This window comes from Tursiops truncatus, chromosome 18, assembly GCF_011762595.2.
Source record: "Tursiops truncatus isolate mTurTru1 chromosome 18, mTurTru1.mat.Y, whole genome shotgun sequence".
In the NCBI taxonomy this organism is placed as follows: Eukaryota; Metazoa; Chordata; class Mammalia; order Artiodactyla; family Delphinidae; genus Tursiops; species Tursiops truncatus.
This window is the reverse complement of record NC_047051.1, coordinates 5,129,764-5,155,918: the sequence shown is the minus strand read 5'-3', so window position 1 is coordinate 5,155,918 and position 26,155 is coordinate 5,129,764. Positions and strand designations below refer to the sequence as shown.

At 44.8% G+C, this 26,155-nt stretch overlaps 3 protein-coding genes across 8 annotated transcripts in view; 1 reads left to right on the top strand and 2 right to left on the bottom strand.

The window, feature by feature from the left end:
• LOC109550254 (RNA polymerase I and III subunit D) overlaps nt 1–23,342 on the bottom strand; it is a 41,807-nt gene extending 18,465 nt beyond the window's left edge. Inside the window, exon 1 of the mRNA XM_033843660.2 lies at nt 23,210–23,342. Within this exon, the coding sequence (XP_033699551.1) occupies nt 23,210–23,235 (26 nt within the window). The 5' untranslated portion in view covers nt 23,236–23,342. The remainder of the gene's footprint in view (nt 1–23,209) is intronic.
• LOC117308844 (DNA-directed RNA polymerases I and III subunit RPAC2) lies at nt 21,735–23,340 on the bottom strand. The gene is made up of 2 exons (XM_033843662.2): nt 23,210–23,340; nt 21,735–22,308 (listed from the first exon to the last, which is right to left on the bottom strand). Exons 1-2 carry the CDS (start codon nt 23,233–23,235, stop codon nt 21,933–21,935), a joined length of 402 nt encoding a protein of 133 aa, XP_033699553.1. The 5' UTR covers nt 23,236–23,340; the 3' UTR covers nt 21,735–21,932.
• A 1,389-nt stretch (nt 23,343–24,731) lies between the features above and the next one.
• LNX2 (ligand of numb-protein X 2) overlaps nt 24,732–26,155 on the top strand; it is an 86,482-nt gene continuing 85,058 nt past the window's right edge. For all 6 annotated transcript variants that reach the window (XR_002176701.3, XR_012327536.1, XR_012327535.1 and 3 more), the window contains exon 1: nt 24,732–24,870. The gene's annotated coding sequence lies outside the window, so the exon portion shown is untranslated. The remainder of the gene's footprint in view (nt 24,871–26,155) is intronic.

Here is a 26,155-nt window from a genome sequence, read left to right as displayed (position 1 = left end):
CAGATCAGGTGTCATAGCCCAGCCTCCAGGTGTCGGGAATACTAAGTGCATGTGACACCACAGAGTCTTCTTCCATCTCTTTAAAATAATAATACATCCTATGGATGTGATCTGAGGACTTTGTCTCATAGAGTATTTCGGGAAAGATTTATCCTCTCTGGCTCCAAAACAGAGATCCTTCTTCACCCTTATAGATGTAAGCAAAAAAAAACCAAAGGGTAAAAATATGCCAAATACACCCCTGCCTTCCCATCAATTAGAGTGGTAGCTTTCAAAAAAACAAAAAAAACAACCAGAAAATCAATCATCCTGGATCCATCCATATGTCCTCTCTCCTGACAACAGACACAGTTAAAAATCATCAGTGAAAGAACCTGCTTGGGCAGTTCCCCAATTATGAACAAACTATGTATCAGTGACAGATGAAGTAGAATGCATTTTCCCATAAAAACTGTTAAAACGTTTGCCCAGCTTTCTGGACATGCCTACGAAAGCCAGTTTGTATCACGCTACAGTTGGGATGCTGTACATCTGCAGGAAGCAATACTCGGTCAAGAACCGTGCCGAGATCCTGCAGGCCTAGTCTAGGCACCTTCCAGAGCGTGAAGTTGGACGTGGATTCTTCTGTAGTTGTGATTTCACTGAAAACTGTCTCCAGTGCTGTGCTTAACTTTCTCTGCCGTGATTAAGGATACCTTCTGACTTACAACGACAGCCCAAGAGAAAAGAAGGTGTAAGTATGAGAAAGACTGCCTGGGGTGAACCAGTTCACCAGTGAGGAAAGACGGTGACAGGTCGGGAGCAGACAGGGCAGAACCCAGGCCCAGCAGACTGCCTGCGACTGAGGCGTTTGTTACTGTTTGGACAACTCATGTTGTCACGAGCTTTACGGTTTACAAAGCACTGTCCCATCTGAACATGACAACATAGTCATCACGACCAGTGTTCAGATGAGGAAGGAGGTACCGGGGACACTGAGAGCGGTGGGGAGGACCAAAACAAAACAAAAGGACCTGTGGGTTTAAGGGTACCTGCCCTCCATCTTCCTATCATACTTCCCGTCTCCTCCACAAACATTTGCACGACAAGTCCTGGAGAAGCCCTTTTCTCATTATCATTAAAAGGCAAAAAATAAAGTAAATGCAAAAGGGGAAAAAAAAAAAAAAAGCCCTGACAGAGCTGCCACTGCTTCCGCACTCATTCAGAGAACTGCAGAGGCAGAGGAACGGAGGGCTGCTCAGACTTTGTCCTAAGAATGTGGGGCATTCGCTGTGTCCCACCCACACTCTGCACGAGCTCCTTCTGCAGGGCTTTCCTTCCAAATAGGAAAGCAACTTCTAGCAATCATGTGTTTTGTCCTTGAAATAACAACATCACCTTCAAAATCAACAGGAAAAAAAATTAGAAAGTCAGGTAGTTTTCCTCACTCCTGTAGCCTCTGTTGTTTTTTTCTGGAACTCTCGCTAATGAATTCTCGGGTAAGGAAATAACAAAGTCAGTTTCTACCACACATTATCACAGAGGCTAGATACTTAAATTATCAAAGATTATGAAACATCGGCATCATGAAACAAGATAGTTTTTAATGAGATTGTGAAACAGAAGTGTAAACTGCAATTAAAATACAGGAACAGCAAACAGTAGGAGAATATATAAGAACTAACTACAACAAGGACTTGAACAATTAAATTTCAGACACAAATTTAAGTACCATAATTTTTATGCTTAGATCCTTTAAGCATCTTAAAGGTTTCTTTGTAAAACAAATCCATTGTATTAGAATAGACAGTCCGGTGCAAACAAGAAGTCCCAGAAAGCCAGGTCATTAAGCAGACAGTTTCTTGGGCACAGGAACAAGCTACAATCGATTTTCAATGATCCATGTGTGTATTATCCACAGACAATTTTCCATCCTAGCTCAGCTTCTTCAGGCCTGCCTGTTCATCCCATTAGCCAGCTGGTACATCCTTGTACAACGTACACTGATCATAATAGCAGCTTAAATAAAACCCGGGTGGGAACACAAATCTGGTGCTAAATCGCCTTAAAATCCAAAGTCAAACAAATTAGTTTTGAGTTATCTGGGTCTGTGGTCCTTTATACTCACATAAATCAACTGAGAGTTAACTATATCACTATAGCGAAAGGGTAGCAAGATATTTAAGGCAACTAAAATGAAACAACAGAAAATTAAATAATGAAGAACACAAGAAAATGAGATTTTTAAAGAAATAATATCAGAGAAGCTAAATATCAAGTAATTGCTCAAAAAAAGACCTCAACATATACTTTCTTGCGAAATGGTGAAGGAAAGTGCTGTGGACTCAATGTTTGTGTCCCTCCCTCCCCAAACTTAGATGTTGAAATCCTAGCTCCCGATGTAATGGTATTAGGAGGTGGGGCCTTTGGGGGAGGTGATTGGTGCCCTTATAAAAGAGACCCCAGAGAGCTCTTTCCTCCCTTCTGCCATGTGGGGACACAGGGAGAAGATGGGCCCTCACCAGACACCGAATCTGCTGGCAACTGGCTCTCAGACCTCCCGCCTCCAGAACTGTTAGAAATAAATGTCTGCTGTTTAAACCACTTAGTCCATGGTCTTTTTATTACAGCAGCCAGACAGCACATTCGTGGGCTGTAGCTTTGCTAGTCCAGAAGCCCAATTTGGCCGGGACAGCGGCTGGACGGCAGCACCATATCTGCCGTCGTGTGCATGGGAAGCTTTGCCTGGGCTGCACCCTGCCCAGGGCTCTTCCTGCAGCTACATCCTCACCACCGGACGCTCAGGTCAGAGGTCACCTTCTCCACCAGCCCTTCCTCATCTCCCCACCGGTGCCTCATCAATAGATATTATAAAACCGCCTTTACTTTCGGGCCAATGTACCATACTTCTAAATATTTAAGTTACATTTAAAAACCATTAAATAAAACATACTCATTCCTCCTACCATGACAAATACACCTTCATTACAATAAAAATTTAAATGTGTAAACTCTGTATGGTGATAGATGGTAACCAGACTTGTCGTGGCCATCGCTTTGTAATGTATAAAAATATAGAATCACTATGTTGTACACCTGAAGCTAATATAAAATTGTAAGTCAGCTGTACTTCAAAAAAATGTGTAAAGCTATGATTTTTAAAAATTTAAGTTAGTGAAATATGAGATAATAGAATTAACTCCCTGCACACGTTGATTATTCTCTTAATGGGTTGGTAATATTTAGATGAATACAGAAAGACAGAAAATTTATATATATCTTTATTCCATAAAATTTATTTTCTTGCCTTTATTTCAGCAGAATCACTAATCATATTGTTATGATCAAGATTTACATATAAAGTAAGTTCTATGGACTGTAATAATCTAAAGTATTAAAAAACAAAGTGTAACTATTCAACATGGACCAAATTGTAGTATATTGTCAAAATGTAAATTAACATAAATGTAAAAAACTGAAAACCTAAATTTTGAATGTTTTAAAGTTTCCCTGTAGATTAATGAATCAGTAACAAACCTCCTGTATGTTCTCCAAGACCTACACATATACAAATGTATGAGTAATCTGATCTAACATTAAATGTTAGTCTCCAAGTATAACTATTCCTCATACTGAACTAAGTCATGAGAACCTCCAGAACACTGAACTGAAATCCTGAGACAAGCAAGCAAAGGGAAGCTTAGCTCTGCTGGGAAACAATATTTCCTTATGGCAAAACCTCCTGCACTCACGCTGAAAAGAAGGTTTTGACAAGTTAATGTGTCTTTTTTCTTCCGAACACTGCGCGGCTCACATCCTTCCTGGATTCTGAAGCAGTGTGCGCTCTGACGTCAACAGGGCACAGCCCCCCATCGCCACGGACCCCACAGTTTCCTTTCATTCAGGGACGCAGGTCAAAACAAGAGGAGGGTGTTTCCTGGGCTAGGAACTGCACTGATGGAAGATCTGCACGTTTGTGACACATGGGGCTGCCCAGGTTCAAGGAAACTCTCCTTTGAATATCGATATAATAAGCACTTAATATGCACCACTGGGGATATGATGAAAAATAATGATGGCAGCAGTACCTATGTGCCATGTGTCTTACACTTAATCCTCACAACTCCTCTAGGTAACTACTATTTCATTGATAAGGAGAAAATAAAGAGTGAAGAAACTGGGGCTGGGATGTGAACCCGGGCAGTTGACTTTAACTGACCCTGACACTACAGTTCTGGTGAAGGCGAGACCCCAGCCTCGACACAGCTGAGCCCCGTGAGAGGAAGGCCATGGGAGGGCTGGCAGCACGTTTTACTGCGATTATTTGCAGTCACGACAAGACCGCTGTGGTGAAGGCAGAACTCCCGTCTCCTCACCTGGACTTGGACAGTCTCAAATGTCCACAGCTACCCATCCTGCGTGACCTCAGAGGGTGGGTTATTATTACAGCGAGATGACTTCTTCAGGTAATACGTGGGCTGACTTCTATTAGTTTAGCTCTTAGAGGGAAACCTTATCTCTCAGGTCATAAAACACCTCACCTGAGGAATGACCTCATAATGAAGTCACCTCATTGTCAAAGTAGTAAGTATTTCTGCAAATATTTATTCTTAAATCCCGATTAAGGAGCCACACACAGAAAATACAGTGATTCATTTTCAGTTCATATTATAGGACCTAGTTAAATGTGCCACGGTAAATCGTGTATTGTGAAGACAAGCATCTCTTACTGAAAAAACTCTGTGCAGGTGGGATGGGGATGGCAGAGAACTACCTTAGAAGATAGTAAACTCTAAATAGAAAAGCCTGTGAATTATACCATTGCCAGGAACAACGTGTCTGTCTGATAGGTCAATTAAGTTTAAAAGTATATAAAGTATACACGTGCCTTACTAAAAGATTAGTTGGGAGAAGTAAACTCAGTCAAAGAAAGTAAGGTCAAAATAATTATTGAGGTCTCTTACTCTGTGAAAGCATTTTGTTATCTCTTTATAAAATTCAAACTCTCACCCAATAGCTGTTCGAAATGCAAAAAGGAAAAAAATCACAACGATTGAACAAAAGGAAACATTGCGATAGAAAGCCTCTAGGGCTCGCCTCCGCAGCCTTCTTCAGTGAGGCCTGGCACCTGGCGCACTGCCCTTCGGTAAACACGCCACACACCAGAAAAGCCACCTCGCCCATCGCGTGGTCTGCAAATCACTCTCTTAATCCTAAAAGAGCTTTATTTTATACCAGAGATCTGCGGGTTTCTGCAGACTGTCCTAAAGGACCCTTCAGAGCTCTTGGATCGCAGCCCCATCCAAAGGACGGCCTATTCAGCAGAAGGCCTGGTCAGCCCGCTGAAGGCGTTTCCCTCAGCTGTGTCAGGGCTGCAGCAGTCTGCTGAAAACAAGCCATCCACCCCATGTGCATCTCAGTGTCTGATTCATCAAATGATTATAAACTATACTTGGAGGTAAGAGCCAAGGAATGGGGAAAATATAGAATATTCCAGAATGTGTGGGATTTCCTAATCAATTCAGGGTCTTTAAAAAGTGTTTTCCTTTCAGCTGCATTAAGCAGTGTTGAACCCAGGAAGAAAACATACTGATGCTTCTAATTCTTAGAAGTCCCGCAATACACAATGAGATGGGAGGAAGAGAAAGCCTGTGTTCCTTAGCGACCAGCGCAGGTTCAATGGCTGCCTGGGGGCCCCTCAGTACAAGGCAAGAGACGACGAAACAGAGGGCGCAGCCCCTCCCAGCCCCCACTCTGTGCACCTCCAGACCCAGCCTCATCTTGAGCACCAGGAGTGTCCTGTCCTCCACACTTTAGGTATCAGGGGGTACTTTGAGAGGGATGGTAGTTTCTCCTACAAAACTGGCTGGGAGAGTTTCTGAAAAGAAATAGTACATATACACACAGACAACATTTTCTACCTCAGTCATTAAATACAAGAATCTACTATACAAAATAATTTATTGAAAACAAGCAGTGAATTCTTGACTCTTTGTAAACTCTTTAGCATCAAGTTTCAAGTTGTCTTTAGGGGCTAATGCACATGACAATGAATTTAAGGACAAGGCAATTTTCAATCCCATTTTCCAATTTAAAAAAAATCTTAGTTAATATAATACAAGTGCTTTGGGGAAAAAATTCTACATTGGTATAATGTAGTTAATAGAATTGACCAGTTAGACACACACACACAGACTTGGGGAGTAGTGTCTCTTTGAGGAAAATGTTTATAAAAGTTCAAAGTTCTACTGAACTTAGATGGCTCAAGGAACAAGTCAGCCAAAACTGCACAACTGTGCAAGCAAGGCTTTACATTTACTTATAAAGACCCGAGATGCTTCCCTCGTAGCTGGCAGAAGTCATAGACTCTGTTGCAGTGCAAACATCCTTACAGACGCTGAATTCAACAGCACAGGAGGGACCACTAGAAAGGCTGCAGAGATGGCCAAAGGGTAGGAACCAGCACATGGGGACTAAACGCTACAGGAGGAAAGCCCAAAGCATGGAAAATTCCATTACTGATTAATCCTATCTTTAGGTTTATATCATACCATGCAAACAATACATCAACTGCCAAAAGAAAGAATCCGGAGAGGATAATACAATTGGTGATTTTGGCATCAGAAACCAGCTGCAAGACAGTCAAGAACTAGTGAACTCTGAAGTCCCAGAGTTCTGGGACTTGTAAATTACTTACAAGCGGTGCTGTTAGCCAAGAAGGGAAATAGGGAAGCATGTTCTGGAGCAGATGTTTCACTGTACATTTCAGGAAATATCAAGACACAACACAGTCCTCTCCTGGCCCTTTTTACTGCTGTGCTTGAAGTAGCTGCACATATTAGAATCATCTTGTCTGCTACTGAAATACCACCCATCCTTAGGGATGGGACAGCAGCTGCAGTTTAACTGGATGGAGCAGTGCTAATGAAGAGCTCAGAACTGTGTTAAAAATGGAATAGGTACCCAACCGAGACAGCAGGGAAAGCTCTGAGAGACAGATCGTGCTGATTATACAAACAGCATCATTTGGCCTGCTCCCAAGGTGTGATAATGGGCTTACAAAAAAAGGGCACTGCGTTTTCAATACAAATGTTCAGGACCACACTTGCACAGCTCATATGAAATATCAACCCCCTAAATTCACAACTCTGCCTTAGCATTTGCTTGACAGAAATCGGGCCATATGCTAAACTTCTGTATTAATTCCTACACAGTCAGTGTTCCCAGAGAGGCCTCAAATCCAAGTATTACAAGGCTCTTTTTACTATAATAGGCGAGGAAAGAAACCAAAATGAATTAAAATGTTCAGGTGAAGATCCTTTAAATATAATACTATATTATGAAAATGTAAGGGAAGTTTCCTGTTAGAGGTCCTCTAATTTAACATTATCATATAAAGCCAAGGAAATGATGGTTTAGAGAGGTTAATAACTTGCCTAAAACTAAATAGTTACCTGACTTTTTTGGGGGGGCGGGGGGAACATTTAATTCACAATTATATTTCTTCTCCCCCCACCCCCGGCCAGAACCTGGATGGCATGTTTCAGTCATCCTGGGGAGAAATTAGGAGGGGATAGACCATAATTATGATACTTCAGCCCAAGGTCATTACCTTTGGAGTATAACATTACAAGGACCAGCACTAGTGTGTCTACAACTGTGTTATGAATCACACTAGAAGACCCCACCCAGTGATGGTTTACGGGAAACTGGGTCCTGGCTGCATTCAGGGGTAGTGTAACTGAAACTCACTCAGCCTGGAAAATGTTACTTGAAGTCATTTGCTGTAATTGCTTAATCATATAAAAATGAAAACCTATTTAAAAGTACCTAAATTATTAACTTCAAAGCAGGATAGATCAAAAGCTTTTACTATGGAAACTGTGTTTCATGTTGGAGAACAGTGTGGGACAGTGGGAGCCAGCTCCACTAGCCACCTGGGTGCTCTGGACAAGTTAAGTACCTTCTCTGAGTGCGTTTCCTCTCCGTAAAATGAGCCTGAGCCCCGGCTCACAGATGCACTGCAAGGATTGAAAAAGATGAGAGGTACAGAGGGCTTTCTTTGCATTGATGTTTCTTGGGAGGGACAAGGGTTCATTTAGGTATCTGAATTTGCCAAAACAAAACTTTTTTTAATCTCAGTATCTCCTCTTTTCATTTATACTGTAAAGAAAAACTTGCAGAATGTTAATTATCTGTTGCATAATTCTGTTTTGATGAAAAGCTGAGGGGTTATTTATCAGTGCAAATAATATAAAGGAAATTCTATCTTCCTATGGTTAAGTCAGAGGAAATTTCCTGTATCTAATGACAGGGAGATGGGCAGAGCCCCAGTCAGAACAGAATTCCCTCCCATGACCTATGAAATACATGATCAGAAATGAATTACATGAAAGCATCCTATCTCATATGCACAAAAAGAAAGCCAGTGGTCCTGGCTCTTTGGCTTTTCAGAGAGTTGTGTTCATTCGGGAACTAGGTCTGCTCCGTGCAAAGTCAGCAGCTGGGCAACTTCCTGGTGGATATGACCAATACAGGGACAAGCTCTGGAAAGTTCAAGCTTGAGAGGAGAATCTCTCACCTGAGAAGTTCAGACTGAGTAGAATTACCTGATACTTGTTCTACTATTATACATTCTCTGCCACATCTCTTGATGCTCTTAGAAGAGGGATCCAGCAGTTCCCACTTCCTAGGTTTGAACCAAGGACATGTTCAAGTCACCTTAGGAAAATGAGGAAGCGGCCACAGTGCAGTGGAGAGAGGATGATCCCAGTTCTGCCCTTACTGACTGTGATTTTTCTTGTCATCTTGGTTACACCATCTATAAAATGAAGATATCTCTCCTACCCTTTCAGAGTTTGTATGGGGATCAAACACAATCATATATATAATTACTTTGTAGCTATAAAGCACTGAACAAATGCATTATCTTAAGAAAAATTTTAAATGGGTCTATAGTATCGATTGTTATATTGCTAACTAAAACACAAAAATACCGTATAATAGTATGTATCATGTGCACAGTGATTAAGAGCAGAACATACGATCTCACTGACCCCCAGAGGAACCTTTTCAGTTATTGTCCCCTTTGTATGTGTTAGACCACTGAGGCTTAGGGAGGCTGCCTCGTCCAGGGGCAAACCATCAGGGGACACCTGATCTGACCTGGACAGCTCTGAGTCCTCTCCGCTCACACACACCCTTACTTTATCCCGTCCAGGAAGATGTCTTCTACCTTTTGAGGATGATCAAGTGCTGCTTTGGCATAACATCGATTAAAAAGTTAATGTACTTGAAGATGATGCCAATGAAGTTTAATAATATGGAAAATGATATTTTCATGAAGCGACTATTAGTAAGCCTATATCTACGTTCTTGACCAGATGGTCTGTAACTCAGTGACTCTTATCGTGGTTAAGTTTTATAGAAAACAGTCCCATTTCCAACATGTTTCAGCCTGAATTTAGAAATAAACAAGGATTACTGGTCAATAGTTTTGTCTCTCAAACTGAACTCTCTGGAGCACACGCTCTGGCAAAGCTTTCCTGTCTTCCTGCAGGGGGTAACACAGGCAACATCATGGAAATAAAGGCTGAACCTCAGGGGTCAGGCTGTCTTCGGTTCATTCCACTCACTAGCCGTACAGCCTTAGGGCGGTTACTTAACTTCTCCAGGCCTCAGTTTCTTTCTCTATAAATGGGAAAAACATCATCTGCCTTGAAGGAGGTGTAAACTGGTTTGTCCACCTGGCTGGTCTTCTTACTTCACAGTCACAGTTGCGTGTCTGCTTCTGGCTAGGAATAAGCCTAGCTGGATTCTTCACGTCCGGGCTTGTTCTGAAGCACACTGCTCTCAGATGGCGACCAGCTTATTACAACAAGAAAACAGAAAGGGAACCTTTGGCCTGCTTGCTGCAAGTCTGGGCAGCAGGCAGTGACGCACCTGCAGGCTGATACTCCTAAAGACTGACATTTTCAGCAGAACATTTTTTTTTTTTTTCTCTTCCAGTTTTATTGGGATATAACTGACACACAGCACTATATAAGATGTGCAGCATAATGATTTGACTCACATACATCATGAAATTATGACCACAGTAAATTCAGGGAACATCCATCATCTCATATAGATGCAACATTAAAAAAATAGAAAAAAACATTTTCCCTTGTGATGAGAACTCTTTAGGATTTACCCTCTTACCAACTTTCATATATAACATACAGCAGCGTTAACTGTATTTATCGTGTTGTACATCGCATCCCTAGTGTTCTTATTTATCTTATAACTAGAAGTTTGTACCTTGACTACTTTCATCCAGTTCCCCCTCTCCTCACCTCCTGCCTCTGGAAACCACAAATCTGGTCACTTTTCTATGAGTTTGTTTGTTTGTTTTTGAAGTATAATTGACCTACAACACTATGTTATTTCCTGGTATAAACACAGTGATTTGATATTTTTATACATTTCAAAATGATCACCATGATGTCTAGCTGTCACCTGTCACCATACAAAGATATTACATAATTATTGATTATATTCCCCACACTGTACATTTCATACCTGACTCATTTATTTTGTAACTAAAAGTCTGTACCTCTTAATCTCCCTCACCTATTTCTCTCCCTTCCCCAGCTCCCTCCTCTCTGGCAACTATCTGTTTTTCCTCTCTATCTATGACTCTGTTTCTGTTTAGTTATGTGTGTTCATTTGTTCTGTTTTTTTAGATTCCACATAAGTGATTTCACACAGTATATGTCTTTCTCTGTCTGATTTATTTCATATTACCTTCTGGGTCCATCCACGTTGTTGCAAATGGCAAGATTTCATTCTTTTTTATGGCTGAGTAATGTTCTGTCACGTACACATCTTCTTTATCTGTTCATCTATCGCTGGGCACTTAGGTTGCTTGTATATCTTGGCTATTGTAAATAATGCTGCAATGAAATAGGGGTGCATGTATCTTTTTGAATTAGTGTTTTTGTTTTCTTTGGATAAATACCCAGGAGTGGAATTGCTGGGCTGATGGTAGTTCTATTTTTAATGTTTTCAAGACACTTCATACTGTTTTCCACGGTGGCTGCACCAATTGACACTCCCACCAGCAGTGTGGGAGGGCTCCCTTTCTCCACACCCTCACCAGCACTTGTTATTTCTTGTCTTTTTAGAACAGCCGTTCTGACAGGTGTGAGGTGATATCTCATTGCGGTTTTAATTTGCATTTCCCTGATGATACGTGTTGTTGAGCATCTTTTCATGTGCCAGCGGCAGAACAGTTTCTAATCATAAGACTCTAGAATCCCTACTTTCCCCATCCATTTAATGACAAAGTACAGCCTTTGCCATGAAAACAAACAAAAACCAGGAAAACAACTGTAGAACCAAGTCCTGAAGGCTTAGATTACAAGCTCTGATGGAGAACATAAATCCACCTCTTTTACTTTGATAGACACTGAACTTGATGATTATACTTTTTTCTTCATCTTCAGGGAATGAGATGATAATTGACACTTATATCCCCAATTAAATATTAATCACTTCCGAATAAAAACCCTGTTAAGTATTCTAAACACCAGGATTTATGCTTAAGTATGCAGAACAGAGTTAAGCAAGCAAGCCAGGATCTGAAATAACTTTAGATGAGGAATCTCAATGATACGTCATCCTCATCTTGAAATCTAAGCTCCAATGAAAATTCATTTTGAAATCCCATATAATTTACCAAGCATGGTGGTGAGAAATTAAGAGTTGTGGACCAAATGCTCTGAGGATCCCAGAGAAAACTGAGGAGTCTGTGCATCTTACCGTGGAGCTAATGTGATAAAAATGGCATTAACAGATGTCAAATTATAGAATGCTTCATTTAATTCTCTGTTTGGTCTTATGATATGCTGACTTATATAGTAAGAAATATATGTTTGGTTTTCCTCCCATTCCTGACACAGAGCTCCTAAAACCATGGGGATTTCCTAATTGATGAGAAATATAAAGCTGTCTTTTGTTTTGATGAGGTGATTTTAGGGAAAGCCCTGGGTAACCTAAGGATGGGGGCTGGTCGCCAGGATAACCAACCGCTGATTAGAGAGTTGGAATTTCAGTCCCATCCGCAGACCTCTGGGGAGGAGAAAGGGGCTAGAGATTGAGTTCTACCACCAATGGCAATGATTTAATCAATTATGCCTGTGTAATGAAGCCTCCATAAAACCCCAAAAGGACAGGGTACAGAGAACTTCCGGGCTGGTGAGTGCGTGATTTGAGGAGAGGTGGTTGCCCAGAAAAGGCATGGAAACTTCACCCCCCCCCGACCCCCCCACAGTCCTTGCCCATGCACCTCTTCATCTGGCTGTTCATCTGTATCCTTTATAATAAACTGATAAAAAGTAAGTAAATGTTTCTCTGAATTCCGTGAGCCACTCTAACAAATTAACTGGGCCCAGGGATGGGGTCATGAGAACTTCCGGTTTACAGCCAGTAGGTCAGAAGCACAGGTAAAACAACCTGGATTTGCAGCTGGCATCTGAAGTGGGGTTGGGTAGGTGCAGTCTTGTGGGACCGAGTGAGCTCTGATACTGTCTCCGGGCAGACAGTGTCAGAATTGCACTGCTTGACGGATTGCTTGATGGTGTTGGAAAACGCACACTGGAGACCTTTATGTGCTATCAGGCCATATAAAGACTGGGATTTCTGACAGTTTCCAACCAAAACAAAGTTCATTTTCAATGGCAAAATAAAACTATGCGACTCCACATCAGTTCACCTTATTAGATTTTATTTTTTGAAATATTATTGTCCAGTGAACTCCCCAAATCTGAAACCATACAGTAGGTATGTGCAGTAGAGCAGGTGCTCACGGAGTCAACAGCGGCTGCCTTGGGGGTCAGTGCTTATGACTATGAGATGCACGCAATGGGAACCACTTCTGGCCTTTCAGATCCAAATAAAACAACATAGCCAACTTTTCTTAGCTCAGGTGACTTCTCTGGACTCCCCTACCACCTGGTCGATACATGTGTAAGATCTGAGTGGTTCCTGCTGTGCGGGATACTTGGTTGGGACTCCATCTCTGCCTGCTCTGGTCATGACCACCTTTGCTTAGTGAACTCCTCCCTGTGGCTCCCAGCATGTTGTCATCTCCATGTGGACAGAGTATGCAGCTAAAGACATACAACTAACTACAAACTTGTGGTTTTCAACCCCAAAGCTTATAGTTATTTCAGCATTACAAATTCAAATTCAGCTCTTAGGATATTCAGTTAAAAAATACAGAGTGTCCATCTTCTATTCATTCATGTGATAAATATGTTTTGAACACCTACTGTGCTTCAGGCACTGCTCCAGGGGCTATAGAGACATCGGTGAACACAGACAAAAGTCTCTGCCTTCATGAAGCTTATGTTACAGTATGTGTGTGTGGCAGGGGTGGGGGAGGAATAGATAATATAGAATAAATGCAACAAATAGGTGAATTCAATAGGGCTATATTTAAAAAAATACTGCAGGGTGTGGGTGTTGGGGGAGGAGCTATGGTTTTGAACAAGGTGGACAAGTTAGAAGAAATGACACCTTTCCTTTAGTCCTGAAATACACAGCTCTTTGGTCTACCCTGGTTGCAAACTCTGTGAAGGCAGGAACCAAAGGAGATTCATTTTTGTATCCCTAATGTACCTGGTCCATGGCAGGACTTTAGAATAACTGCTGAAAAAAATACATATATCCTGTATTTTTCCAAAGCAAGGCTACTTGTAATAAACAGCATAGATTTATCAGACAGCTGGCCAGGAAATGGATGTAGTATTTGGCATTGACAAAACAGCATGCCTTAGGATCACATCCTTGGAATTCCACCTCGTGGTACCCAAAATAATAATTCTACCATGTTTGTTCCACTAGAATTCTGTGGGGACAAGATCCCAGGATAATCCACATCACCCTTCCATATAGTTGTTACTGCAAAATCAGAATGTCCTTTGAGCGCCCTTAAGTGGGAGATGTGCTGCCTTTTATTTTAGACCAATAGGAGAAAAGATAACAAACGTTGCATGGTAAGGGATGTCCGTATCCAGGGCTCTTGGCAATATAGAGAAGACATCAGTGAGATGGAGTATAAGGTATGGCCACCTTCACTGAGGTGCTCCACGACGCTCATCACTTCAGCTATTCCTCCCACTGAAGCCACAGGACAGGCATGCTTCCTTGCCCCACTCGAGAAGCCCTTTTCTTCTCGGAGCTTATGACTGTGGTGGCTGAGTATGCAAGTGTCAGCTGATAAGTGTACAAAATAATGTCAGTGCAACTGCAGTTTTCCCTCCCTGCCATGGCAGTCATGCTTAGACACTGACGCTCAATCACGCACACACAGTCATTCATTCGTTCATCAACTAAGGACTGACAAGAGCCTACTGCGTGCCTGGCATGGTTTTAAGTGCTGGGGATACAAAAGCAAACAAGGACAAAGCCCTTGCCCTCTGAAAGCCTACATTGAAGTGGAGTTAGACAATAAATGGATAAATACATAATATTAGCGTCAGTTAACAGTGAGGACTCTGAAGGAATGAAACCAAGTCAGGGGACAGAAAGCGATGGAGGTCTGGCGGTCGGCACACGTGTTATCTGGGGTTAGGCAGTGTCTGAGGTGGTCCTAAGGATTCCCCACCTCCTGGCATTCCTGCCCTTGTACAACCCCTTCCCTTCACTTCTGACAGACACAGCAGGGCAGACGTGATGGACTGTCACTGCTGAGATGAGGGTATAGAGAGACTGAGCTTCCATCTTGCGTTCTCCCTCTTCCCTGGATCTCTTGCTCTAGGGGAAGCCAGAAGCCATGGCGCGAGGCCGTCCCATGTGAGCAAGCTTGGAAGCCCATCACCCCCATTCAGGCCTGGAGACAGCTGCAGCCCAGGTGACACCTTGACTGCAGCCTTGTGAGAGGTCCTGAGTCAGATTCCTCCAGCTCAGCTCCAACCAGATTCCTGACCCACAGAAACGGTGAGAAATGTTTTTTGATTTCAGCGGCTGAGTTTTAGGACAATTTGGTATACGGCAATGGGTAACTGACACAAGGATGTCAAGGATGGCCTCTGAGTGAGTACCTTGAAAGAGACAGCCATGTAAAGATGCGGGGGGAGAGGGGCTGGGGACGTCAAGGGCAAGCGCCAAGGCCCTGAAACGGGAACAAGCTGGGCAAGTCTGAAAGAAGTGCGAAGGCCAGTGCGATGCGGAAAGAAGAGACAGGCAGAGACCCCCACGGGTAGAGAAGCACCCAGCCCTAGAAGGCTGCTGTTCTAGCCCCCACTAACCACCTTAAACAGGCGCCAACATGACAACAATAACAGTAAGAGCTAATGTTTGAGTACTTAGGTGCACTAGGAATCGTGCTAAGTGCTTTATTCTTCACAGTAACCCTATAAAGTAGGTATTAGTATCTGCTCAGTTTTATAGATAAGGAAACTGAGGCTCAGAAAGGCTGAGTGGCTCTCTCACATTTGCAAGTTAGGAAGCAGGAAAGCGGAGATTCAAACCAGGCCCTCTGCCTTCGGAGTCCTTACACTTCCCCTCTACACAGTACTGTTGAAAGAGGCCCCTAGAAAGAAAGCCTCTTTCACCCTTAAAAAAGAAAAATCAAAACAACCCCTCCAAACCCCAAAGTGTTGTTAATCCAACTGGTCCAGCCCCTGTCCGATCAGATGCTCCGGGCAGCCTGATTTTCTCTAGGAGCCCTTTTGAGAGAATCGGTTTGAGGCATTATCTACAATTGCTCTGAGGTCTGACCCAAGTCAGCATGGTAGACTTAGAAAAGCACACAGGTAGCTCTTCTTTTTGACATTTATTAAGAGCCTTACATAACAAACCTGGAAGTTACTGAGAATCAGTAGGTAAAATACCAATATATTCTATTTTAGGCAGTTTTATGCTTAGCTGACATAGCTTGAGCCCTGAGCTCCTATCAATATTCAGATACCTGGTACCCAACCAGGTATCCATGTGCTATATATAGAACTTGCTTTTCCTTCCTACTTAACGTTTGTCTTGAAGCTTGAGGAGGACTATGAGTATTCCATCAGAATCTTAATCTCTTTGTGAAAAGAGGAGAAACACAATCCATTTATCTTTGATTTTTATCTATATTCAGTTACATTAGGGATGCTATTTTAAACTATCTTTTTTAAAAAGCAATGGCTTTAGCAGACTGATAACCTTACATACAGGGGTCCATAAATTTATATTATAGTGCTGCATTTAGCCAGAGAAAACAAAACAAAAAAAAAACAGAGGGCACTAAGGTTTTTGTTTTCAAGTTTTCACCTAGAAGAAATATGAATGAAACCAGCTTGTTCGACACAATTAAGGATATTATAGTAATAACATTAATAGCTAACCTTGATTGAGAGCATGCTATATGGGCCTGATACTGCCCTAAGCACTTTGACTATACTGTCTAAATTAAGAGTTACAACATCCCTATATGGTATTATTGTTATCCCAGCCTTACAGATGAAGAATCTCAGGCATAAAGAGGTCAGACAGCTTGTCCAAGGTCACATAGCTAAAAAGTCTAGCACGAAGACCAAGACTCAGGCGGTGTGATTCCGACAGTGCAAGCTCTTAACTCCTACACGATACTGCCTCGCAGTTATCAGTTATTTAGCCTGAAAAGATGTGCAGGATCCCAGGCACGACCACTTCTGCTTCTAAGAAAGATACGCTTCTTTCAAAAATACCAAAAACAAAAGTAAGATCAACTCTCCTAATACACATACATCTATTAGCCAATCCCAAACTCCTACAACATCCTACTGCCCCGCACAATAACTCAAAATTCTTTATTATAATTATTAGGTAAGTACATATACAGATTAAAGACACATGATATGACTTTAGGCGCTAATAAACACTACACACACATACAAGGCTGAAAGTTTATTCCTTTAAAAAGGTTCATCATTTTGCTTTCTTCGTTGCTCAGTAATCTAAGTTTATCTTCTAGAAAATTCTTAGCATGTTCTCATTTTTCCTTGGTCTCTCTCTTTTCTCTGCTCACATGTCACCTCCTCAGAAAAGCCCTCCTCAACTAATCAAACTCTCCGTGCCTTCTCAAACCCCATGATTCTTTTACTTCCTGTTTACATCACTACCTTAATTACATTATATATTTGTACACTTGTTTGTTTTCTACTTCTGATATTTATACACTTGTTTCCTACTTCTGCTGTTAGAAAATAGACCGCACGTGGGGCAACTTGTTCCCTGCTGTCCCCCTGATACCTAAACCGTGCCTGCATCTAGCGTGTGCTCAGTGATTTTGCCGCACAAACGAATGAATGAATTCGATGCTCCCTTTGAGAGCCACTTGGTGCAGGCAGAGGGCAGCAAGGGCCGGTCAGCTCACTGCCCCATGTCCTCTCCCCACCCCCACTTTCCACATCTGTAGCCCTGGAGTCTCGACCTTGTGAAAGATGTGAATTCTCACCAGGTAGGGGAAGGTGGTAAGGGTGGACTCCTATTATCAAGGACAGGTTTAGGAGAGGAGATGGTAAATCCTGCCTTACTGGTTTTGGTTGCAAGGGAGTGGTAGGAAAACAAAGGGCTGTGAAAGGCATGGATGTGGGGTCCTGCTCCACCTCTCTCACCTGTACCCCTACAGAGAATCTGCCTCCAAGTTTTTTCCAGCAGGTTTCTAGTATCCATCCTTTTACCTCCACGCCTACAACTGTGCCCCCTTACATTACACCTGGACTGTTACAAATGCCCCCTAACTCCCAGCTATCTTCCGACATTTCATTCCACTCATTCATTCTGCACAGGTGTAGGACAAAAAAGCAAAACCTTTATGGCATTCCCTAGCTCGAGAATCTCGAATGGCTTCTTTACACCGGGAAAAAGGAAACCATTTATCCTGGAACACTATTCCTCTTATAAGTTTGCCTACTTCAGTACTCCATGAATTACTGGAAGGCAGGCTGCCCGATGGTTTTCTCTCTCCAGAGCCCAGGACAGTGGCTGGCAGAGTGGGTGCGCATGAAACAATCTTTGCTACAAGAGTGTCCCTCGCCAATTCCATTCTGTGTTCAGCAGATAATACCCTACACTGCACATCAGGGCACTTGGTCGTAAATGCAATCTGATACCTTTTTCATGTGTACAGCTCTTGTCTGCCCTCTCCAAAAGCAGAGGGCTTTTTAGGACAGACTCATATTCTCTTATGTCCACCATTTCTCAGGACTGTTACCACTACTAGGTACATATGTGCTGTACAGAGATCCAAAAATCTAGATTTGGAAGGAATTTCATTATGAAAAAATAATACAGACCATACAGTAACTGTAATTTATAAATTTTCAAATGGCAAAAGAAAAACCAATGTTAAGAATTTGAACACAAAAGGGCTGGATTTGGGGTCTTAATAAGTACCTGAAAGCAGACCGGTGGATCTGGGCAAATTGCCTAGAAGCCCAGTTTGAAGGATAGTACAAAGACTGTCTCTGACTCTGAATTTTCCTAACCGGAAAAGATGACCTTTGTCTACCTATAGTCTTAATAACATGTTTAAGGGAAAAAAGAAGGGTGGGGAATGGTGGGCCGTAGAATTTGGTGAGCTTTCGTATTTCCGGAAATGCAAGACACTCTTCGGTTCAGAATGACACTGATAGGCCCACTTTCTATGTAGACACCTTTTCATCTCCACAGAGATTTTGTAGACCCCTATGCATTATAACAACTAATTAGAACACTTAGATGTCACAGCTATATGCAATTTATAAATAGTTTGTAAAGTGCTTTGAAAATGGAAAGTGCTAGGCAAGTACTCAAATGATTATATATTAAAAGCCTTTGACATATAAAATCATTTTATTTAATAACTGGCCCTTTAAAAGGCACAGTACTTTATAGCTGAACAGAATTTCTGAGCTTGAACCATTGATATTTTATTTAGAGTGAAATGCTGTTAGCAAATCAGACACTGATCAAGTTTTTTTCAGTTTATATAAATAAATGTATGATTCTTATCTATCTCCCTCACTTTTTCATCGACCAGTTCTGCCTTCCCTTAGGTTCCTGCAGACTTTTTGCAAAGATTCCTCCCACACCACAGTGACTCATGGTTATCCTGCCTGCCCTGCCCTGTTTCTTCCTTTCACACGTCTGCCTTGTCAAGGTGTTTTGTATGTTCCTGAGTTTACGGCTACCCTAAACAGGTTCAAGACTGCATGCCACATCATCAGTGACAATAAATCCTTCTAGGAGCAATGAAGCCATGAGATGTGGCAGGTGGCCACCAGTGGGTGCATCTCCACCAGTGGGTGTACTGTTATTGATAACTCCAGTCTACTATCACCATTCCACGCTGTTATGTCCACTAATTAAACTTGGCTTTCATCTCCTGACAGGTCTTGGTTCATAGGCATTGAACTTCATTTAAATAATCCTGTTTCCTATCACCACCGAACTACTCATAGGCAGAATTGTAGAAGAGGCAAACAAGTGTTTGATTGTTTACCACTATGCCTTTAGGACTTCCTTACATCTGCAAGTGCTAATGTCCTCACACTGACATTGGCTTTCTCTTACTATTACCCTGGGAAAATACTCCCTGTCCCTGCCCCGTAACTTTGATCTTTCCCCATCCATTCCTCCTCCCACTTAATTTAGTCTCCGACGTCCTACAGTATATTTTCATTATTGGAAAACCCAAACTAAGCCATTCTTCTTGTACGAGTGTTAATGCTTAGCCTTTTTAGGCCCTAAACTAAGGCTGCCAGCTGCCCATCAACCTCCCCGTTAATTCCAACCCATATTTTTCTGTCCTCATGTGACTCATGCATCATTCTCCCCTCTTTGAAAGTCTTGGCTTCCACAGCTCGACTGTCTGCAGACTTTCCCACCACGTCATTGGTTGCTCTTTTGCCCAACCTTTAAATACTGAGCTTATTCAAGGCTTGGCTTGGCCCCTCTTATTTATTTAAAAATTTTTTTAAAATTCTTTGGCCTTGCCACACGGCATGTGGGATCTTAGTTCCCCGATCAGGGATCCAACCCTTGTCCCCTGCAGTGGAAGTGCAGTCTGAACTACTGGACCACCAGGGAAAAGTCCCAAGCCCTCTTCTTAATCACATTCCAGTTTCTACGGATTTACCTCATCTTTATGGCAAGAACTCACGAAGTTTATCTCCATTTAAATCTCTTTCATGGCCTCCAACTCCTGTCTACAGATTACCTCATTCAACAGGGAACTTTGGATTTCAGTCACCTTCTCTACCTCCCAATCAATCCCCCCAACCCCCCACCAGGCTTCCCGTGTCAGTAATTTCGCCCCATACCTCGATAGGAGTCACCCTTCTCTTTCCTCACCTTCCACATCCAATTCCTGAGGTCTACCAATTCTGTGCCAGTTTGGCTCTCAAACGTATCTCAAATCCACAATCTTTTCTCCATCACTAGCTTATGGCCCTTCCAGGCCACTTCAGCTCTTACAGTTTATCTGCTTCTACCCTGGCCTCTCTACAATCCATTACAACACGCTGTGATCAGTTATTCAGATGTCTTCCCATTGTACTTCCCAAAGTCCTTCCCACACCAGAGCTCTTCCCGTGGAGTCTATCGTAGGCCCTTCTCCTCCTTGCTGGCCCTGCTACAGATATGCACATCTTTCAAGACCTTTATTTCCTCAAACCACCAGTGTTCTGCTTCAGGACTTTTGCAAGTGCTATTCCCCCAGAGTGCTTTTTCTTTTTGCACAGCCAGCTCCTTCTCTTCCTGTAATCTCTGGAAGGTCCTCTCTGCTTCCATACCTAAAGCAGATTCCCCTCTCAGAGTACTGGGGGGTGGGGTGCTCAGGTTCAAAGGTTGACAGATATTTAGGGTGAATTAAGAGTCAAGTGGGGGTAGGACAGGTATGAGACACAAGGCTGAAGAGGTAAATAGGGCAGCTGTTAAGTGTGATTTAGGAATATTTTAGGTTTTCCAAAAAAATCATTTTCCCCACATGCAAGTTTCCTCTTCCCTGTCCTTACTTTCTCTCAAATACTGTTCCTTTTAATGTAACCCTGGGCTATACTGAGGTACCTACCCAAGGACTGAAAATATTATCTGGTCATCCCAGTTTTCTCCTTTAATATATTAGCATCCTGAAATTAGAGCACTGAACTGGTATCTGTCTTATAAATGCTACCATAAAGATGGAGCCTGATACCACCTAACATTCTCACGTGAAACCAGAATTCTCACAATTCTTTCTGATTATTTCCCACCCTTGCCCAATCTACCAATCATAGCAAAGGATGCAGTTGTCTCATGAATTACTAAAAACATCTAGGAAGAGGCCAAGTCCTCCCTTCACTCCCACCTTTCTTGTCTAGACTATCCACAGCCTATCTGGGCTCATGCTCTATTGCATCTCTCCCTCGCCCCCAATCACAGGTGTGCATACACATTCCTTTCAATTCCCTTGATCAAAGTCCTTGTCTAGGGCATCCCTGGTGGTGCAGTGGTTGAGAGTCCACCTGCCGATGCAGGGGACGTGGGTTCGTGCCCCGGTCCGGGAAGATCCCACATGCTGCAGAGCGGCTGGGCCCGTGAGCCATGGCCACTGAGCAACAGTGAGAGGCCCACGTACCACAAAAAAAAAAAAAAAGTCCTTGTCTAGGCCTCTGATTATCTCATAGTTTCCTCACTTTCAATGTTGGTTCAATTAAAAGAAAAAAAAACCCCACAAAAACCTAAAATAGTCAACCTCGAGGACAAAGGAACAAGAACCACTCAAATCAGTTTAAATAAAAGAGGGAATTTATTAGAAGAATACAGTTTCTTGCAGGGACTCCAACAGCTGAAATGGGTTAAGAGCTAGAAGCAGGCCTCTCTGCAGGACAGATCATGTAATAACAAACGTTTACTTCTGGGTTTTGCAAGAGCACGAATAGAATATCCTAGTGGTCAGTCCTCCCTGTATAGTGCATAAGGGACTAGAATGTGGCTTCATTTCTGCTGGCTTTTTGATCCTTATATTCCTTTATGCTGGCCTCAAACTTGTCAAGCACATGCTGGCAGACATTCATGAGCTCAGTCAGGCCTCTCTGAAAGGGCTCAACAGCTGGAAGGGCACCTCGAGTCTGTATGCGCAAATTAATTTTGCTCTCTGAAGGATGGGTTGTAGTATAACCACAAAACTCCACTTCCGGGTTCTTCATGATCATGTAACGAAGAGAATTTCCTAGGGTATGGTCCTCCTCGTGCAATACAAATGTCACACAGTGTCTATCTGTCCCAGCCGCCTGGACCATTTCCAGGGCTGTCTTCCTCTCGCCTTCAGCCATTGGGGTCTTCAATCCAGATATTTTTCTACACACATATTTTTTATAAAAATGAGATCACACTGAATACGGTTTTGTAACTAGCTTTTTTCATCTACTATATCACAATTGCAACACGTTATTACTCTAGTGCACTCCAATTACACAGAACGATTAGCATTAGCCCTTATTATCTTCCTGCCTCCACGTATTCTAGCACTCAATAATTTATTGCCACCAATTTCTCCCTCTTCCATTTGGCCGTCCACATGGCCACAAGGGGAGTGTTCTTAAAACAAAAAAGTTTGCTAAAATTTTCTTTTGGTAGGCTCACAAGAAAGAAGTAGGATTAGAATAGGGTGGGCCTTGCTAAAGGATGAGAAGGAAGTTGAAAGGCGTGGAAAAGCGCAGATTATAATAAAAATAGAAACTAAAGATCATCAACGTGCAGGGCCAACTAGGGCTTCCGTTTGCAGGAGGTAAGGAAATTAGAATGGAAAGTCTGAGAAGAGCACCAAGCAGGAGGGAGAAAGCGCTCAGCGCACAGAGTGGATCAATTAGCGCTCGGCACAGAGGAGGGACTTGGGCCCGACCAACACACCACCCCCATCGCTCGGGGAACAGTGGCCTGGTGCACGTTAGCTTTATTTGCTCTTCCTGTTCCAAATGGGGGTGGGCAGTTAGGGAGCTTAACTCTGGTCTCACAACTCGTGTTCCCTCCTTGATATCGAGTGTACTGAGAGTCTCCACTCAAGCAACCCAGGTGTCCCCCCCTCCCTTCCCGATCGGGGCCCCTCTCCCCGCCCTGGCGCCCACTGCTCCCTCCTCGACTGTTCTCCCAGCCAGGCCCTCGCTGCCAGGCCGGGCCGCGGAGGCTAAGGCCCCGGTCGGCCGCGGGCTCCCGGCGCAGGGCGCGGCCAGCTCCTCCCGTCCCCTTCCTCGGCCGTTACCTCTCCAGCTCCTGGTCGTCTTCCATGGCGGGGGCGACTTCCGGGATCCTCAGGTGGTGCTGACGGGCCGGAGGCGCTGCCCCATACCTCGAAGCGAGCAGGCGCCGCAGGAAGGAAGGACTGACGGGAGGAGCGCGGACGGAAGGAGGAAGGAGGAGCCGCAGCGGCGCGGCAGGGCCCGGCCACTGGGCGGGGCGTGGAGGCTCCGCCTCGGAGCCTCGCCCACGGGCCCCGCCCCCGGCGCGCGGAGGGCGGCGGCCAGGCCTGAGCGGTTCACCTGCGCTCCCGAGCGAGTCGGCCCGCAGAGCTAGTCGGGAGACTGGTGCGGTCGGGCTCCTGCCCCGCCCCGAGGCCGAGACCGGCCAGTGGGCGCCGGAGCTCAGCCCTTGGCACCTTCCCTCCAGGTGATGGCGAAGGGGGCGGGGCCTTACTTGCCGCCCTCAGATCACCTTCCTTCTCGGTGCCAGGATCGGGCCTCTTTCTGACTTGCTGCTGGCTCGGTGGGTGACGGGATTAATCCCAGGAAGGACCTCGCCTCCCGGGGACGGGGGCGTTCATGGCACGACAGACTTACACTATAGTTGAGCAACACACTTTGAAGAATTTCACCACAGAATAGCATGGGTGTAACACGGTATTTGTCTCATCTGGGATCTTGCAGCTGCACAGCTCAACTGGGTCAAAGGACAAGCGTTTGTTTTTTATCTTTGGGGGGAGGGGAGGAGTGAGAGTTTGGAAGGAAACTGTCCCCACTCCCCATCTTTTCTCTTCTAGGATCTCTTTCTACCCCTGGAGTATGTCCTGCCTCGCTTCGGACGTCCTTTTCCCTTTACCCTTTTGGCCTCTTAAGCCTCCTCACCTGCGGAACCTCCTGCTCACCTTTGTTCTCAGGTGCCCCTGCCCCCGCCTCGGCAACCTTTCACCACCCAGACTCGCTCTCCGCCCTCCTTCTCCCTTCGTACCTCTCCGCTCTCGGTCCCCTCAGGTGTTCTTCTTCGCCAATAACCCTCTCCCCTCCTGGTGGTCCTGCTCCCCTCGCCCCCATCACCCCGGACAGCCCCGGTCCCTACCTCCGACCCCCGCAGTCCTACCACCCGACACGCCCACAGTTCTGTCTTCCTGCGCCACCTCTTCTCCTCACCCCACCCCCGATCCCCTAGATGTTCACCACCTCCCCCAGCTGTTCCCCTCTCCTCCCGCCGTCGGCGGTGAGCGCAAGAGGCACTTCCCGAGCGCGGGCAAATCAGGCGGGCTGCGTGTACAGCCGAGGGGTGGGGGAGGGCGGGCGGCGAGGGGCGGTGCGGGCTCACTCTAACTCCTAGTGACGGCCCAGGCCTGGCCCGCCCCCCGAGCTCTAGGATAGGCGGAGCCTCCCTCTGGCCCGCCCCCTCCCGCCGTGTGCTGTCGCCGATTGGCTCGGGTGCGTGTCGGGTTGCGCGGCTCGGCCCTGGCGTTCGCCCGCGGGAAGGCAGCAGGGGCGGTTGAGAAGTGAAGTCTTGGCCAGAGTTTGCTTCTTGCCAGGAAATCCGCGGCGGCGGCGGCGATTCCCGGCGGAGCGGAGGCCGGCCGGCTCCGCGCTCCTTCAGCGGGCCGCGGAAGCGGAGCAGACGCTGGGCTGCGGCGCCGGGAGCCGGGCGTGCCCGGGCAGGCGCGCTCCCCCGGTGAGTAACTTTGCCCTGCCCGCCTCGCTCTGCGCCGGCTCGCGGGTCCGGCTGCGCCTCAGGTGCGGGCGGCGTGGGGTGTGGGGCGGGCGGCGTGGGGTGTGGGGCGGCCGGAGCGGCGCCGCGGCGTCTTCCGCGCTCTCCTCGCCCGGCCGGGCTGCGGGGACGCGGACCGGTGTGGGGCCGCCGCGCTGGTCCGGGGAGGAGGGCGCGGGCTGCCGGCGCCGGGTGCCCGCCGTTGTTACCGTTTGGTGGTTCCGGCCACCGTCTCGCTGGTCTTTGCGTTGCTTGCTCCAATTTTAGGGAGGGGAGAGGTGGGGATGAGTTTTCTGTTCCTTGCGTGTATGTTGCCGTGAATGAGAGTGCCGCCAGCTGCCTTACCTCGGTCTTGTTCCCTGCAAAGGAGTGGGGAGAGATCATACCCTCGGTCCCAGCCTGTTGCCTGTGAATTCTCACCCTTCCCTTTAGACTGGAGAGGGTGGGAGAGAGATTTGACGTCTTCGAGGGAGGAATTTCAAAATTCGGATCTTGATTTGGAAGCAGTCGCACCCAGAGCACCATTCAGGAAAGACATCACTCGCTTTTCAGAGCTTCATGCCCTGTTTTAGACGAAGGACTTTCCACTTAGATGTAGTGTTTCTTCTGATGTTTCTGTGTACATTTAAGGTTATGAATTAGGACGTTCGTATCTGCCAGGAGCTACAGTACACTCATGCGTGGCCTTAACTGTGTAGCTGTTTTCTTTTTAAATCACAGAAACGAAATTGAATGAAAAGCAGCGGCGGTTCAGGAGGAGGAAACAGTTGTGAGCTCCGGTTGACTGGAACTGTCTTCACTTTAAGAATTTCACATTCTTGCAGTAGTGGTACTTATCTGTAGATTGGCTTTCGTCCCAGGACAGATTTTGATTTTTATTTATTTACTTTTTTTCTTGCTTGTACTGTGACGCAGCACTGATAAAGTTGATCTCAGTAGGTCAATTTTATTTCCTTGGATAGATTTGATTCCCATCTCCACACCCCTTTAGAAAATGGACTTTGATCTTGTATCCTTTTTGGCCTGTCAGAGCTTTCTTGAGCCACGAATAACAAAAGTTTTGCCTTTTTAGCTTGTCCAAGTCCCACACATGAGTTTTCCCATAGGGGTAAAATGTAGGCCAACTCGGAACCGAAGTAGAGTAACAGTGCTTTTAATTTGTCCCACCTGTGTGTTAGCAGTCATAATTCTGTAACTTGTTCCTCTCTTTTTCTCATCGGGTTATACAGCTTTCATTATTTATTCATCT